General features: G+C 34.5%; 2 protein-coding genes and 1 long non-coding RNA gene across 3 annotated transcripts in view; 1 reads left to right on the plus strand and 2 right to left on the minus strand.

Annotated features, from left to right (window-relative positions):
* LOC111488282 (protein SPIRRIG-like) overlaps positions 1-1,353 on the minus strand; it is a 20,660-nt gene extending 19,307 nt beyond the window's left edge. The window contains exon 1 of the mRNA XM_023135980.1: positions 638-1,353. Coding sequence (XP_022991748.1) covers positions 638-807 — 170 coding nt within the window. The 5' untranslated portion in view covers positions 808-1,353. The remainder of the gene's footprint in view (positions 1-637) is intronic.
* Positions 1,354-7,893: 6,540 nt separating this feature from the next.
* LOC111488247 lies at positions 7,894-12,120 on the plus strand. The gene is made up of 3 exons (XR_002719181.1): positions 7,894-10,669; positions 11,137-11,246; positions 11,572-12,120. It is a non-coding gene; the product is annotated as an uncharacterized LOC111488247 (long non-coding RNA).
* Positions 12,121-13,648: 1,528 nt separating this feature from the next.
* On the minus strand, positions 13,649-16,802 carry LOC111488512 (protein indeterminate-domain 9-like). The gene is made up of 3 exons (XM_023136274.1): positions 16,229-16,802; positions 15,731-16,127; positions 13,649-14,712 (listed from the first exon to the last, which is right to left on the minus strand). Exons 1-3 carry the CDS (start codon positions 16,347-16,349, stop codon positions 13,794-13,796), a joined length of 1,437 nt encoding a protein of 478 aa, XP_022992042.1. The 5' UTR covers positions 16,350-16,802; the 3' UTR covers positions 13,649-13,793.
* Positions 16,803-17,412: the final 610 nt, after the last annotated feature.

Here is a 17,412-nt window from a genome sequence, read left to right on the forward strand (position 1 = left end):
TTTTTTTTTTTTTTTTTTTTTTCAAAATCAAATGCTAAAAGAAACACAAGGTAGCTGAATTAGTCTATTTCTCCTTCACGACAACAACACCCAAAAGAAGGTAATAATGGGAGTCAGCCAGACAGAAGTTTTCTAAAGTATTTATCGTTTCAACTTTTGTTAATATAGAGAAGAGTGGGTTTTGACACATGGATGAAGGTGCAAATCCTTAATTTCCAGCTAACATGAACTCCCTAAGAATGTTATATCTCACAGGAAAACCACATAAACATATCAGAGCCAACAATGGTATAGATTTTGGGGCATCGCAGGAGTACCATTAACAGTAACAAACAGTGTTCAAAAAATGAAATGGTATGGAATATAAGTAAATTCTGCGCACGTCAAACAAATTTCAAATAATCACACCACGAATCAAATGACAGATTCATTCACCATCGACACAAGCAACACGGAAGGCCAAGAACAGGAAACGAACATTAAATCAAAAATAGTAGACACTGTTCCTGCCAACGACACACATGAAATTTGAATTCAACCAGGAACTCAATTCATCATTCCCATCCAAAACCCACGGAATAAAAAACAAAAGTACAGCGATTTTGGGCAGATTAAATTAAGAAAGAAATAGAAAGACCTTGCAGGAGATGAAGCGGAGTCAGGGCGACGAGCTGAGTAGGGCGCATGATTATCATGGGCGGAGGAAGAGTGTACGGAAGAAGAAGAGGAAGCAGAGGGAGCAGAACCATGAGACGGAGTTAACCCGACCTTCTCTTTGATGTCCTTAAGCAATGTAACCCATTTCATCGTTTTGCTTTAGGATCCTTGAACCATGCGAGCCTTCCGTTTTCATCCGCCGCCGGGTGCTTCCTCTCTAACCAGATCGGAACCCTTCTAGGCCAACCTAGAAGGATATCCTCAAACAACCCCACCAGCTCCAAATTCCTCAAAATGCCTCACAAAATCAAAACCAACCCAGCTCCTCTAAATGTCTCCTCTCCTCTCCTTTTCCAATCGATCAAATTGACACGGCAAGATCTAGAACACAACAGAAACCTATATTGATTCCGATTTCCACTGCTTCTTTGAAAAAAAAATATAATATATCTTTTTCCCAGAAATGTAATGATATCCCTTAATCAATCGATGGCAGTAACAAAACGCGGATTTCCGTTAGAGAAAGGAAACAATACGGAGAAAAGAAAAAAAACAAAACAAAACAGCCACGGCCACAGCCACAGCCACAGCCACAGCCACAGCCACCACTTCAAAATCTCTCTCTCTTCTGCGATTTTTTGTTTTTGGACAGCCACTCCACGCCTTCTTTCTCGCTCTATATACTTCCTTTCTTTCACCTTCTTCCTCCTCTAAACACTTCCATTTTCCATTTCATTTCAATCTTTTTACATTCTCTCTCTCTCTCTCTAAGACTGAAACATGATCAACTGCGTCAACGTGGATTCCACGTCTACGATTTTGCCACGTGGCCATCCAACATTTACACTGGGCCCCGCTTCTTCTTTCTCTCGTGAGGGCTTTTGTGGTCTTTTCCTTTTCCTTTTTCTTTTTTGTTGTAATTCTTAGTTCATTAATTATTTTGATTCACCTCTTTTTGCCAAAAATAAATACCTCTTTGCCTACCTTCAAATCTACGACACTATCTTCAATTTTTTAACTCATTCCACGTCTATCTTTTTCTTTTTTTTCTTCCCACTATTAATAATTTTATTTTTATAATAAATTTTTAATTAGCATTATTCTATAAAAAAATATATTCATAAAAGTTCGACGTATTTATTAAAAAAAAAAATCTATATTTGAAATTATTTAAAATAAAAATTTGGTAAGTTTAGAGGTATAAATTTATTTATTTTATTGGTTATTTGCTTCTTACTTTATTTTTTTATATATTTTCATTATTATGGTTGTTGGTAGTCACAATATGTAGTTGAATAATGATGAGTCTGAATTAATATACTATAAAGTATAAAGCAAGTAAAACACAACATGAGAATATCTTCCGCTTTTTATTTTTCTATTTTTTTAATTATATTTCTCATGAACAAAAAATATAAATAAATTGACGTTTGTCCAATGCAGGCTTTTATGTAAATGGAGTAATTGTTAAACAATTATAATTTTGTATTTTTAATTTTAAAACTAATATAAATTTTGTTATAAAAAACTATTGAACTCCAGGAGATTCAATGAGAGAAAGTGGTGGGGGAGGGAGGATAGAGACAGGTACCTACCTAGGACTAGGAGTAATCCAATAAGAGATTTAAATTATTTTAAAATATAAATTAAACTAATAAAAATATTTGATATAACCATAATAAATATTAATAAATTAAATTAAAACTGAACTAAGGCAATTGAATTTTCCTGTTCAACACATTGTGAAAAAAGATGGAGTTAATCCTTAGAAGGTATGTGGGTAATAGGCATTGCCTTAGCCTTTCCTAGCTCAGAAGGTATGTGGGTAATTAGCACTGCAGTATAATACAAAATATGCAAAAACCGGATAGGGCAAATTCATGATAAGGTCAGGTAGGATAGAGTTGTTTCCCTGTGCCGCCTCTACACATTGGGAAGAGCTTTTATTGCAAGACTTAATAAGCTGTTTCCCTTACTCGCCCTGTAATAGGATTCACCTAGCGGATGATACAGTAACCGAAGGAAGTTCCACTAAGCCTTCGGTATTGGTGCACAGTGGATGGTGCCTTACTCCTCTGATATGAAGTAGCCCTTCCACGAAGCCATCACATCAGAGTCTACACTTATCGAGAAGTGTTTTTCGTAAGGAGTAAGGTATAAGATTATAGCAAGACTTAATAAGCAGTTTCCCTTACTCGCCGCTGCTGTAGCAGTCACCGAAGGAAGTTCCACTAAGCCTTCGGTATTGGTGTGATTGATTTGACCTTCGAATTAGAAGTAAGTCAGTCAGAAGAGTAGTCTTATAAATGTCTTCTTTTTAAACCGCTTCCAGCTAGCCTTGTTTGTTGACTAGTTGTATTCTACAGTTTTTCTTCCTAAGGAAGGGCTTCACCAAGAGATGAATAGTCAATGGGAAGAGGGAAGAGAACAGGGACATACCTGACTAGAACTTCTATAGCTGGAAGCCCTGTCCTTTAAAAGTAACATTTCATACTTAGATTTCCTAGCTGATCTGTACAGTAAAGGCGTGAAAGGAGTTAAAATGCTTTCTTGACTTTTGCTTTTGACTTTATTCAAGCAAAGAGGAGTTTAAACCAATCAAATGATCTTTCGGCGGAGAAGAGATATTAACTCTTGCTTCTAAAGTAGCTAATGAAATGAAAGTCTTCCATAAGTAACTTACTCAGTCTCTGCCTACAGAGGAAGAAAGGGGATATGGTAGAGAGGAGCTCTCAGAGCCTATAGATTGAGTCTTTCATACCTGCTTTAATTAGTAGCTTACCGGGGTAGTAATAGATTAGGCAGACAGAAAGTAAGAGATTCAATGGAAGTTTTGACCCGAAGCAAAACAATTTTATATAATTTTTTCCTGTTCTAAAAAGTAATTTTAGATAAATCAAACATGATAATTACTCTCCTCTTACAACGTGTAAACTAGAGTTATTATTATTATTATTATTATTATTATTATTAATAATTTAAAGATTAATTAGCTCACAATACAGTGCTTTTCCTAATTAAAAAGTATTTCTACTTACTACATTTTATGCTTTAAATAATGAAATATGAAAAGCAACGTGTAAGATATACCTGCTCTTTTATGTATAATATAAAATTTGTGGTGGCTTAAAAGAGCATTTTTTTTATATCTATTTTTATTTACAATCTTTTAATTTTATTGAATTTTTTAATTTTAAAACTTTATAAAATTTTAAATAAAGATAAGTATTGAATCTTTGACGGCTTAATTTATAAATTTTGTTATATAATAAATGTGGCTAAGATTTAATAGGCTTTCTTAAATATATAGATTAATAGAGTAATTACAGATTAAATGAACCTAGCTTATAAATATATAAATGAAATTATTCAACAAATAAAGTTATTAAAGATGCATCTGCACATTCTAATATATTTTAATTATTCTCTACCAACCAAATAATTTTCTAAAAATGCCTATATATATTTTGTGTGGAAAGATGATTTGGTACATGGATGTGTTGGACGATGAAAGTCTCACATCCGCTTAATTTAGGGTATGATCATGGGTTTATAATGTAGGGAATAATCGTAGGTTTATTATTAAAAAATACTCTCTCCATTAGTATGAGACATTTTGGAGAAATACAGAGCAAAGTCATGAGAGCTTATGCTCAAAGTGTACAATATCATACCATTGTGGAGAGTCAGCCATGAGAGCTTATGCTTAAAGTGGTCAATACTATATCATTGTGGAGAGTCGTGTTAATCCAACATAATGGCCCAATACTATATCCTAAAAATGAAATAGAAAATATTTAAAAATTCGTCTTGGTTTGTGGGAAAATATTTAAAAGAGATTTTTCATAGTTGAACAAAATTTTTTAAGGATAAAACATATACCAAGAACTTATAGATAACATGACTGTGTCACAAAAAAAAAAAGCAAAACAATGTCAGAGTCGGACTTTAAAATGTTTTATTTTCAGAGTAATTTTATATTTTGATAATTATTTAAATATTGTCGGCCTACGCAATAACTAATTTTATATTTTTATAATTATTTTTTAGTAGGATAAATCGGACATTAAAATTGGAACAACCTCAAAAATAAAAATAAGTATTTATTTTGGGGATGGCACGTGGAAGAAAATAATTTATTTATGGAGAGAGAGAAAAGGAAAGGAAAACTGAAAAGATATTTGGGTGAGGGTCCCACAGTGTGAAGAACGAGAAAAGAAGCGCGTGAGAGTGGGTCCCAACCAAATTTGATTACAGCACCACGATGCGGGTGAGGGAAGAGGCGTGATTTTATCCAATTTCCACTTTATTTATTTATTTTCATTTTAATAATTAAGTTTTTGTGGTTTAAAAAATGCTTAAATTTTTAACCCCAACTTAGAGATAAGATTCCATTCGTATATATTATTGATTAATGTAATTAATTTAATTTCAAATTTCATCCATTTTCTACTATAAATTCAACATTTGGATTTTAAATTTCATGTTTATTTAGCCATTATTTAAATAAAACTCATTTAAAATTAACTTAAAATATTGTCAAAATTGATTAATTGATGAAATTAATGAACCTAATTATAGTACTACCAAATGTCAAGATTACAGTAAATTTGCTGAACATTTAATGCTACAATATCTTATTATGCTACTCACTAAACATTTAATGTGAGATTATTTTATTTCATGGAATATAATGTTAACAAAAAGCTTTCTCGAGTACCTCAACAAAAAGTCAAGTAATGTGAACGTGAGCATATAACTCAATGATAATGTGATACCCGAGTAAACGAGAGATGCATGAATAAATCGATATTAAATCTAAACGAGAGTGAGCCCAATGATAAGGTGACTGTAAAAAGGCGATGTACCTCATTTTTTAGTAGTTTGATTATAGAAATTTTATGGTTAAACGTGTTTTATTTTGAGCAATTATATACTGAATGACCTCCTATAAATTTTTATAAGATGCACGTGAATGAGACTAAAATATGTTAGAATAACTTGGGTTAGTAGGTGAGAATACTATTCACTCTTAAGGAGCTAAGAGTAAGTAACGTGCTCGTGTTGTAATGCATGCAACATAATGGCCTTGACATTCTAGAATGACTCGTATTAGTTTGTGTGGATGGTCTTCACTTTTAAGAAACAAAAAGTAAGTAACGTGACCATGTCGCAGAGAAATGTCGAGACCATCATATGTCAAATCCACATATGAGAGGTTGAAGTCGTTATATTTTATTTATTATAATCAAAAAGAAAAATAATATAAAGGGAATGTACGGCAAAAATATTGTTTATAGGATAAATAAAATTATTTTTTATTGCATGAAATAATCATTAAATACAATTTTGAAATGGCAAAGTACCTACAAAATTTAATTTAGGATAAGTAGGAATAATATAATCACAAAACGTCAATAACCACATTGGGGGCTGATCCAACCCTCGTGGGCCCATAGGCCACATCATAAGTTGGGCCAATAGGGACAGCTGCAACCCTCGTGGGCCTCGTGGTTTTTGGGCCCAACGTCTGTATGACTCGATTTATATAATTTGTCTCTCCGCCTTAAATCTAAATATATTAACTAATGATAAAATTGATAGAGATTTATTTACTTATTTTAATGTTTAATGATAAATGTTGCATGATGAAAGTCAGGATAAGTTAGAAATGATAGCAGATGGTTCCCATTGCCTCTTAGTTACTTACACTCGAGCTTCAACTCTACACGAACTCCCGATCGATGGACGAAAATCTGAAAATCCAACGCTTTTAAGTCTCAGACTTTGAGTTTCTCATCGAGTCTCGCGACGTTCCCGCTGTAATATGTGTGAAAGTTCCTCTGATTTTTGAGCTTCCGTTTCTTATGTTCTATGGCTCCGAAGGTTCTTGTAGGAGGCGTTATGGACTGATGATATTTATCGGAGTGGAATCCGTACAATTGCGGCCTCGACAATCTACAGGTTGTATTTCAACATTCCCGCTGTAAGCTAGCTCCTTGGTGTTTCGTTAAGCTGCCGATTATTTTTCCAAGCTAATTTAGGATTTCTAACTTGTTTTGATATATATTTTTTTTTTTTTACAATTTAATCCTTGTAATTAAAAGGACGTAATCAATAAGTACCTTGTCAAAGATTCCTCTGTAGTTCAGCCATAGGAATAGGTATATAGTTGGCATTTGTCAATGCATAGGTAACTCCAAATAAGATTTGTAATGAATTTGTTGATGTAAAACATTTAACCGTTACATTTTTTAAGAAGTACGAGGAGAAAATTGCTGTAAAGAAACGTAGGATGACTAGAACGTTATAAATGTCATAATATTGGGACTCTCGTGGAGTATTGTGCTTAAGCTTAAGTTATTCTGGCCTATGTTTTGAAAGCTTGTAAGCTATGATCACTAACTGTATGATGAAAATTTATAGATTGAGTTTGAATATTCTGTTTCTCCATGAAATTTTCATTATGCTTTTTTTTTTTTTTTTTTTTCATTAAGGCTATTGTGCTAGAGTTGGGTTTGACATCTTTAAAATTAAGGTCAGAACGAAGTTCTGCATGTGCCTTGTTCTCTTGCTGACACGAATGAAACAAAGAGCCACGAGCATGTCGTACCAAGTATCAGAAGGATGGTTAAAGTTCTCTTCCCCACTCTAGATTTCTCAATAGTATTTTGAACTCGCTCATAAGTGAGAGAATGGGTGATATGAACCAAAAGACATCAATCATACAATATACTTCAATGAAGATTTGAAGAAAAAGTTGTCAAAATTATCAAAAGATGTTTCAATTCATGCCACATTGAAGAAGAATGAAGTTTCATTGTTATAAATTTTGGGTGGGTTACAATTTAGAGTAATTTAGAGTTATTGTATTTTAAGACATTTTATTTATTTTAGGTTACAATTACATAATGGTTAATTATGGCCATTAATATAGTAAAAGAAGCATTTGTGCTTTTCTTTAGCCAATGACTAAGTTTATTTGCAATTCTATGTAGTTTAGGTTGCATGTAGAATCATTTAAGCTTGACATGATCAATCTTGCTTGTGGAGTGATTCGAATCTCAAACAAGTGTTTGAGATATTTGATCAACAAGAATCATTCAAGCTAAACATGATCGATCTTGCTTGTGGAGTGATTCGAATCTCAAACAATATTCTTGCCTTGAGATATTCGATCAACAAGGTAATCTGAATTTTACTCCCCTTATAGTGATTCCTTATCTTATCAATGGGGTTTAGAAGTTGCATTTTAAATTTGGTGGTTGAGGCAATTTGGTATATTGATCTTTGTTATTAATCACAAGATCAAGGAGTTCAATGTTTGAGTCAATTACTTGAGGGTGGGGATTTGAGGGAAAAAGAGCTAGGGGAAGAAACTTTTTCTCATAGGCTCTGCATGGGCTTATTCCTATAGTTCATGACAACATAAGCGCTTCCGATCAAATTAAACACCTACAATCAAGTTCTACAAAAGTTTCTGCACATGAGGTGGAGAGGATGGAGATGACTAGTTTACAGAGCTTGGAGAACGATCAAATAGCTACCTTTATTTGGAATTTGGAACCATGTATTCGATGGATGTCAAACTATTTTTAGTTTTAGTCGATAGATGTGTGAAATTGTTCCTCTTTTTCTTGCTTTCCCCTTCTTTGTTTCTTCCTTAGCTTGTCATCTTATCCTACTTTCTTTTCCATCTAGAATGACTTCCCAAGAACTCTAGAGGCTCTTATACTGCACTTGCTTTCTCCAGTTGGAGAAGAAGTTCTTACTCGAAAATTTGATTAGATGGATCAAGGAAACACCGATGAGGATCAGTTTATTATATTCTTACAAAAAAAAAAAAAAAAAAAAAAAANAAAAAAAATCGTATGATTATGGATTCTGTGGGAGATGTTTTACTTTTGGCTGATATCTCTTCATCCTGGAAAAGGCTCTAAGGGGTTTTCTGTAGTTCATTTGATGATCAATTTGCTGCCATGGATGCAGTTCTAAACAGGAAAGAGTCTTTTGCTCGTCAGGTCATTGTAACTCTATTTAACAGTAACATTTTTATTATTTATTATTTATTTTACTTCAACCATGATATCTCCCCTGTTTATCGTAGTAATAGCTCTGTGCAATTTGTTTTTAATCATAGGTAGGATTTGCCTTCTATATTTTTTTTCTCTTTTCCCGGAACAAAATACTGAGCACACAAGTAGATGGTATTAGTTATTGGTCTCGAAGGCAATCTTTGTGGGCTAACAACAAAAGCTCTTCTCACATCTTTATCTCATCCTCCAAAAATTTGGCTGGCCTCAAATTGCAAACAGCATTCTGCATTTTTGTGCTCAGCTTTTGTTCTTGTGAAATATCTTATTTGGCTTATTAGTTAGACACTTCTATGTAGCTTTCACGCAACCTTGAAAAATGGGCAGCATATTTTCTCAACCAAAACCGCATACTTTGGCGGTAAATTTGATTTAGATACTGTTACATAAGTTGATCTTGCAAAGATCCTAATGAATTATTGTGTTTGGCTTCCAGGAACTGCAAATCTTTTCTTTTTTTTGGTTGTTAACTTTTCTGTTTCAGGACTAGAAGCAATTTATTTAATTTTTTAAACTTCAGTTTGATTAAGTGCCTAAACTGAGTTTTTTCTTCTCACAGCCTTAAATATCTTAAATATCTGTTCCCTTCCGTGAATTTGGTATCTATTGATAATTTTGAATCTTAACGAATGCGCATGCTCTCTGGCCGCAGTTTTCTACTTGTGTCTATATATATTTTTTAATTTATTACGCCATTTCAGTTTCTGTGTTTTGAAAGGAAGCATATTTATTTCCATTCCGCATTTATTTATTTTAAAAACATCATTATTGTTGTCACCAAAGAATAGACACAACTAGCCAACCTGCATATTCATTAGGACTTCTTTTTATTCCCTCCCTAATAAATAAGCATGACCAGAGAATATTCTGCTGCAACGCTTTGAGACTTTACTTGTTGTGTTATTGTAATTTAACTTTAATTTTTTCGTCAGGCGTTCAAGAGTGTGCTGGATAAATACTTGGGAGTAAACTTAAATGGGCCAAATCCGGGATCTTGAAGGGGAAGTCCTTTAAAGAAATTGGTCCTGCAGATTCTGGAGCATATCGATGCTATCCATTTTCTAAGCTTTTCCTCGATTGGTACTTTTACGTATAAGTTATTCATAGCTATATAGAATAAAAATCATTACCTATTCTAGGCATTACTTTGTAATTTATTTCAGACCCATTTGATTTTGTATAGAGAACAAAGTAAAGAGTGGCTTAAAATCAACGCGATTTAAGTTTCAACTTTATACTCCCATTATCTCCATTTATCATCTAGTTTTACATAAAAACTGCCGAAGTAAACCAGCAGCGAATGGACCTTTATGTTTACCTCATTTCTTCTAGCCAATGAAATCAAATTCCTTTAGTGAACAAGGTTAATGAGCCAAAATTTCGTAGTTCAGGAGAAATGATGTAAGCAGCAAGTGAACCTAAATGCTCTTTCCTGGTACTTGAGTTGGTGATTGGATTACCTAGCAGCTTCTGTTTATCTACAGAGGAGACTGAAAAGTACATTAGAATGCACAGGCAATGACCCCATTTTCAATTACTCTCCTATTTTGACCCTTTCCCCCTATGATATGTCATTATTCTTCTGGCTGTATGTGAACTGAACTTGCTAAGATGACAACAAGGGTAGGAAAGCCATTCTGATAGGCCTAGTTAGAACGAAAAAGAAAATTGTGGAGGGATATAGATGGGGAATGTAATTAGTAATGAATATTCGTTTCTTGTAGTGTGGGGAGTTCCAAGATGGGATTTAGAAAAAAAGATGAGGGGTAGCATAGGGGTCTGCAGTAGAAGGGGGGAAAAAAAAGGAAAGAAAAGCATTGGAAAGAAGGGTCTGTAAATAATCGAGATTGGAAGGAAGAAAAGAGGGAAAAGAAAAGGTAGCTGAGATGAGATTCCCTGATGGATGATGACATGGGCAGGTAATTTTAATAGAAGAAGATGCAAGGGGAGAGGGAATAGAAGCCTTTTGATTTTTGTCTGTTTGTGCAGCTCAAAGGGAGATAAAAAAAAAAAGAAAAAAAGATGCAGTCTTTTTTACCAGGCAAATGGCATATTGTACCTTAATCCTGTTACTCATGCACATACTTTCTAAAAGCTAGGATATACCATAATGCCCAACCCTCCTTTCATTAATCCCCAGGCTCTCTCTCTCTCTCTCTCTCTCTCTCTCTCTCTGTGTTTTTGTCTCTCCCTGCTCTCTCTCTCTCTCTCTCTCTTTCTTTCTTTCTTTCTTTTTGAATATCCTAACCTTTTCTTTGGTTAAGTTGATCAGCTTTGCCATTATTTAAACTGCGTGTGTGGTTTTTTTTATTTTTTTTTATAAAAAAAGATATTCCAAACCCCTTTTATCCAAAGTAAGCTGACTGGCATTTTTACGTGGCTGCAGGAATCACATAAAGGTAGATGCACCACTTTGCATTATCACCATGGCTTTTTACTCTCATCAACTTGGGAGAATATTAAATATATACACATACTAAGCTGATTGAACCTCTGGTAAATTCCTGTGCTATCTTTTCTTCTGCTTCAACATGATGTAAAATATATACATTAGTTGGTTGAATGTTCACATTTCTATCCTATAATTACACTTCTATATTCTCAAAATATTTGATCGGAATAGGAAAGTCTAGTCATAGAACATGAGAATGTATCCATATGAAAAATCTTCCCCTTTTTTGTTTGACAGCAAAGTATCTGATTTCTTTTCAAGCATGCTGAAGAATATGTTGCATCAATGATTGATTGATTATCTGATTACAGTAGACTAGAAAAGCAGAGAAGGACAAGGTTTTAGTCAATAATTGGGATGTTATTGCAGTTTAAGCTGGCTACTAAAGGTTGTGTTGTGGGGAATATGCACAGAAATTGATAAAGCCCCTCTTAGCAACAACAGTAACAAAAGAAAGACTCACCACAGAATTGCAATTCAATCTTCCAGAGCTCTTTGTTGGTATCATTTTCATCCCCGTTGACATTTTTCTTCTTTATTTTCTTTATTTTCCTTTTCTTCCTTTAGGTTTTAGTTTGCAGCAGCACCCAAATCCCGGACCACCACCACAAACACTCGCTCACTGAGGCACAAATCCACATAACACCATGAACTTAGGTTGCCTTTATTTTTTAAGAGAGGAAAAAAAGAAAAAAAACACTCGCACTTGCAACTAAATTTTACTGCTCCTTCCACCATCTGACTTCACAAAAGGCTTCTCTATTCAAATAGTTCCAGTAATTTCTCAGTACCTCTAGAAAAGTTGTGAAGAAGGGAAAAAAAAAACATCTTGGGATTTGATTTTTTCAACTCGACCCATGATGTGGAAAAAGAATGTTTTGCTCGTTCTTGCCTATGATTGTAATGGTAATAAGGTTGTCCACTATAAGCATAAATTCTCGTGGTTATACTTTTGGTTTTCCTAAAAGACTTCGTACCAATGAAGATGTATTCCTTATTTATAATTTCATGATCATTTCTGTGATTAGTGAATGTGAGACTCTCTCTCAACAATTCTCTAACATGAATGATGAATGATAGGACAAATGTGAGTTTTAACCATCCGAAGATAGGTTCTACATGGCTGAAGTCCAATATGCCATATTTTGAGTTTGTGAGGAATAATTTTCAAAGCCCTGTTCCAAAACAGACTCCTAGTCATCTCAAGTATAAAACTAGGTAACTTTAAATGAACCACTTTAAATTTGTCATTTTTGACTTGGTCACCACAAGCCTCCAATCTTGATCATTACAATACATTATGAAAAAAGAGGCTGGAAGGAGGAAGAGAGTGGCATCGCTGTCGCACTAATGGTGGGTTTGGGGTCCTCTGTAGAGCAGTGGGGGCCATAACCATTAACCACACTGGTCGCTCTCGAAGAGTACACGCATTGGCTCCCACCACCGACATCTCCCTTTGTCCACATCCCAATATTACTTCTCCTCCTTTCCTATTCCCATTACTTTTCTTTTAGGCTCCGAGTTTTTCCCAATAATCATGTGGGAATTCGGCCAATCCGATTCTATATGAATTTGACCAAGATTATGTTTGATTCTATTTTAATCTTGGATATTACTCAAAGTTTGATTAAATTGTAATAGTTTTCTTATATAATTTGATCATCTTAATGGGTCGAAAAATTTGTTTGCTTTCTTTTTGAAAACATGATTCAAATTTAACCGTTGAAGAAGCGTTCGAGATGAATTTAACGTCTTTTCTTTTGTCCTTTTCATATTACTTCTTTAGAACAAATGGTATTGAGATGAAAAATTTTGGAAAGTAAGGCAGAGGTCTTTAGAAGGGCACAATGGTAATTTCATCAGCATGTCACTATTATTTTCCGTGTTCATGCAGGTCCATCATCCCATTATCATGGGAAGAACAAAAGGGCTTCGGTTCTAATTTTAATAATTTTGTTTCCCTTTTCCCTTCCTTAAAATACAAAACTAAATTATTTAATTCAAAAGAAATTTAAAAAAAAAAAAAAACTTATATATTCCATAATACTGGTGTCTAAGTTGAATTACCATCATAAGCTCTCCATACCGACCTTTGTCAATGCTGAATCATACAAAATTGTTTTTCCTAATATTAAATAACCCATTTTCAATATTTTTAACTATAAATAGTCTATTAATTTTTTTATAATTATTTAAAATAAATTATAATTTGAAAATAAGTATATTGTTTTATTAATATAAGTCCATTGACTTAAAATTATTTAATTTTGAAGATTAACACCTGTTAATGATTTTTATTAGGAAAGATTATTTACAAAAAGAAATAATAATAAAGAAAAGAAATATAGAGATGATATGACATATGAATAATTATTTAAATCTCAAATTTCAAATTACACTGCAAGCACCACACAAGCATAATTTAATTAACGTATAAATAAAAAGAAAAAGACTTGATGATCAAAGTAAGAGTCTAGATTAAAGAAAAAGCATTCATTGAAATTTAATAACCTCCAAAATTAAAAAAAAAGAGATAAATTGGAAATAAAAACATTTAATTTTTTTTCTCCTGTGAAACGTCACCGTTTCACTCAACAGTCTTCCCAAGTTCCGTTGGCAGCTGCCTCCCCATATCCAAAACCATTACTACTATTATTATTATTATTGTGAGGCTTACCATCTGCGTACATTAGCATATCTTTAACGATCATGCTAAAATGCACAGATCCACCACTGCCGGAACCACTTCCGGTGCCGTTCCCATGTCCGGTAAGACCGAGAAAGTCCCTGGTCAACCGGTCACTCTTCTGCCACGTGGCGTAGTCTGGACCGAGTTGACTCAGCGAGCTAATATGATTTGATGGGCGGAACTCGGGGATGTTGAAGTGAGTTATATGACCCGCTGACTCGGGCTGATGCTGACCTGATTTTGCAGCGCCAACGCCAACGCCAACTGTTGCGGCCTTTTGTAGTAGGGCTGTGGCTGATAGGTGAGCTGACGTGGCAGCATTTGAGGCCGGTTGCACCGACACGTGGAGGTTCCTAAAGGGTGAGGTTATCATGGAAGAGGAGGAGGAGGAGGATGAGCTCGCCTTGTGGTGGTGATCTTGAATTAGACCAAAAGGGTGGTAATTGTTATTATTGGAGGAGTCATCGGAGAGGGGCAAATTTGGAATTTGGTGAAAATGGTGAGAATTTGAGTCTTCAGGCTTGATCATTTGAAGGGTATGATTAGGGTTTAGGGGATGGTTCCAAGGGTTTAGGGACACAAGGGTTTGCGACGACGACAACGACAGTGACGATGGAGACGACGGTATCAGCGAATTCGAGAACTGATAATGGTTGCCAAAAGGGAAGAGAGATTGAGCAACAGTGGTCGAAGACAGGTTTACGTCAACACCCATGGCACCCGAGGCGGCCGAAGCTATGGCCAATTGGTTAGCCGAGAGCCGTGCACTCTCTTCAGCCAATGCATCACAAAAAGCTCTATGGGTTACGAACCTATCTTTCCTACACAAATTAATAGTTTTTCCAAGCAATGATTAGAGATTCATCAAAAAAAAACAAAAAATTAGAGAAATCAAAAGTGTTGGAATTTGCATGGAGAGTTGGAAGAAGATGAAAATATGAGGAATTTGAACACATGCATGCATGCAAACAAAGAACACTCTAAATCTTTGCTTCATTTCTCTCTCCTTGTTCTTCTATGAGAAAGTAAGAGAGAGAGAAACATGAGGTGATCAAATATCAGATTTTGTTGCAGATTTATGCAGTTCTTCATAATGACGAATGGTTCAGAATTTCAGAGCTCTGCAACTAAGTAATAATGATTCAAACTTGTCACGGATCCATACTAAGTATCCTTAAACATCAACCCTAATTCTTCCCTATCCATTCACTCAAAATTGAGTATAATCCACTCAGACCTTTTTAAAACGTGTCTATTAGTGAGAGCTTTTCACAATCTTATAAACAATGTTTTATTCTTCTCTCCAATTGATATAGGATCTCACAATCTATCCCCTTTGAGGCTCAGCCTTTTTGTTGGCACATCCCCCGATGTCTGGCTCTAATACCATTTGTAACAGCCAAAACCCATCATTTGTAACAACTCATTACGCATCACTATCAGTCTCACTGTTTTAAAACGTGTATGTTAAGGAGAGGTTTTCACATCTTTATAAAAAATGTTTCGTTTTCCTCTTCAACTGATGTAAAATCTCACACTTTTTCTCCTCCCTTTCAAAACAACCTCGCAAGTTACAAACAAATCACTCAAGTTTTCATAAATTTCCCATAATCCACACCATACCCACTAAATATAATGGAAAAAAAATCGTTTTGTTGTAGTTTTTGCCCCAAAAAATGGATGGGAATTCAAAAAGAAGTATTTTTTGTGTAAACATTGAATGCATAGAGGGTTACCATAATAGTGTAAGATAGAATTTTTCCAAAATTAAGAACACTAAAGGCTTCCCATCCAAAACAAAAGACCAATCAAAATTGATTAAAAGACATGAAATTTGACCTGGAGAAGAGGGTTCCACAGTCACATCTATACTCTCTAGTTCCACAAGTTTTGGAGTGAGCTTTCCAATCAGATTGAACAGCGTAGAGTTTGGAGCATTTAAGGCATTTCCATTTCTTTTCTCCATGTTTTCTGGAGTAATGTTTTTTGATTCCTGTGAGATCTCCTAATGCTCTTGAAGGATTATGATGAACACAAGCTTCCTCTGGGCACACATACGCCTTCTTCTTCACTTCTTTGCTGCTTCTTTGCTTCAATTTCCATGGAAGTTTGTGGCCTCTTCTGTGTAGCTGCAAGTTTTGATCCCTTTGGAAACCCTTATTGCAAATTTCACACACAAATCTATTTGTTGCAAGAAGTGTTGTTGGTGAAAGTGCTATCACTTCTGCATCTGGGTCTGTTTAGAAATCAATAGATGAATTCGATATGGGTTTTGTACCATTTTCGGTTATAAACGAGAAACGAGAAACGAGAAACGAGAACGTTACGGAATCGTACCTGGGTTACCGGGGAGGCTTCGTTTCTTCTTGAGCTTTTGTGGAGGGTGGTGAATATTGGAAAAGATGGTGGCTTGATCAGACAAAGAAGTTGAATTGGACATAATTGTTGGAGAAAACATATTAGAAGCCTTTTTTTTTTTTATTATTATTATGGGTTTGGGGAAAACTCCAATATGGATGAAAACAACAAAAAAAATACCCAAAAAAATGAGATTTTTTTTTGTTTGTTTGGGGTTTGGGGTTTGGAATCGAGCTGAATTAGCCACAAGCAAGAACAAAACATGAAAACATGGGTATGCCTTTTGATTCTCTATGATGGGTTATTCTCTAAATTGGTCACTATCTCTCTTTTCTCTTCTTGTTCTTCAAAAACCCTCAAAGAATAAGAGCTTTGAAGAGATATTAACAGCTATGGCTTCTTCAATGGAGGGAGAGAGAGATAAAGAGAGATTTGAAGGTGCAGATTGATGAAGTGGGAGACGAGAGAATGAGAATTAAAAGGGACTCAAATGGGAAAAAGGCTATAAAAATACTAAAAAAGCTAAAAAGAAAGAAAAAGTTCTTCAAGGAGAGAGAGAGAGAGCGAAGAAGGGCATGCCAAATATTAAACCGAGAGAGACGAGAAGTAGATCTAGACGCGTCGAAATCCTCGTAGTACTCTAATATTGAAAATTTTCTTTAAGTGCGAGAAAAATTCTTATACTACTATGATACTAGAAATCTTCTCGAACCCTAATTTTGTGTAGCACTAGAAATTTTCTCGAGCGAAAATACTCGATTTACTCTATAACCTAAACCCTTTTTAACACAACTCTCATTGAGCTTTTTACTTTTGATGTGAAATCATTTTGGTCTCTTCTTCTTCTTTCCTTTTCTCATCTTTCTTTATTCCAAACCTAAATCTAAAGGCAAATGGGACAATATAAGCACTAAAATTCCCCGTTTTAGCCTCCCCCATTTACCATACTTGCCAAAACTTGGCCTCAATTTCCACCTTTATCAAAGGGTAGGCTTGTCTTTTCATATCTCCTTCATTTTTAAAACTTTTTAAAGGGATATTCCCAATCTCTCTCTCTCTCTCTTTTATTTTTGTTTGGTTTTGATAAGGTGAGATTTATGCTTCATTTATTCACCTTTATTTTAAATATATGAATGGAAAAAAAAAAAAAAAAAAAAAAAACC

The sequence above is a fragment of the Cucurbita maxima genome, unplaced genomic scaffold (assembly GCF_002738345.1).
Source record: "Cucurbita maxima cultivar Rimu unplaced genomic scaffold, Cmax_1.0 Cma_Scf00013, whole genome shotgun sequence".
Lineage (NCBI taxonomy): Eukaryota > Viridiplantae > Streptophyta > Magnoliopsida > Cucurbitales > Cucurbitaceae > Cucurbita > Cucurbita maxima.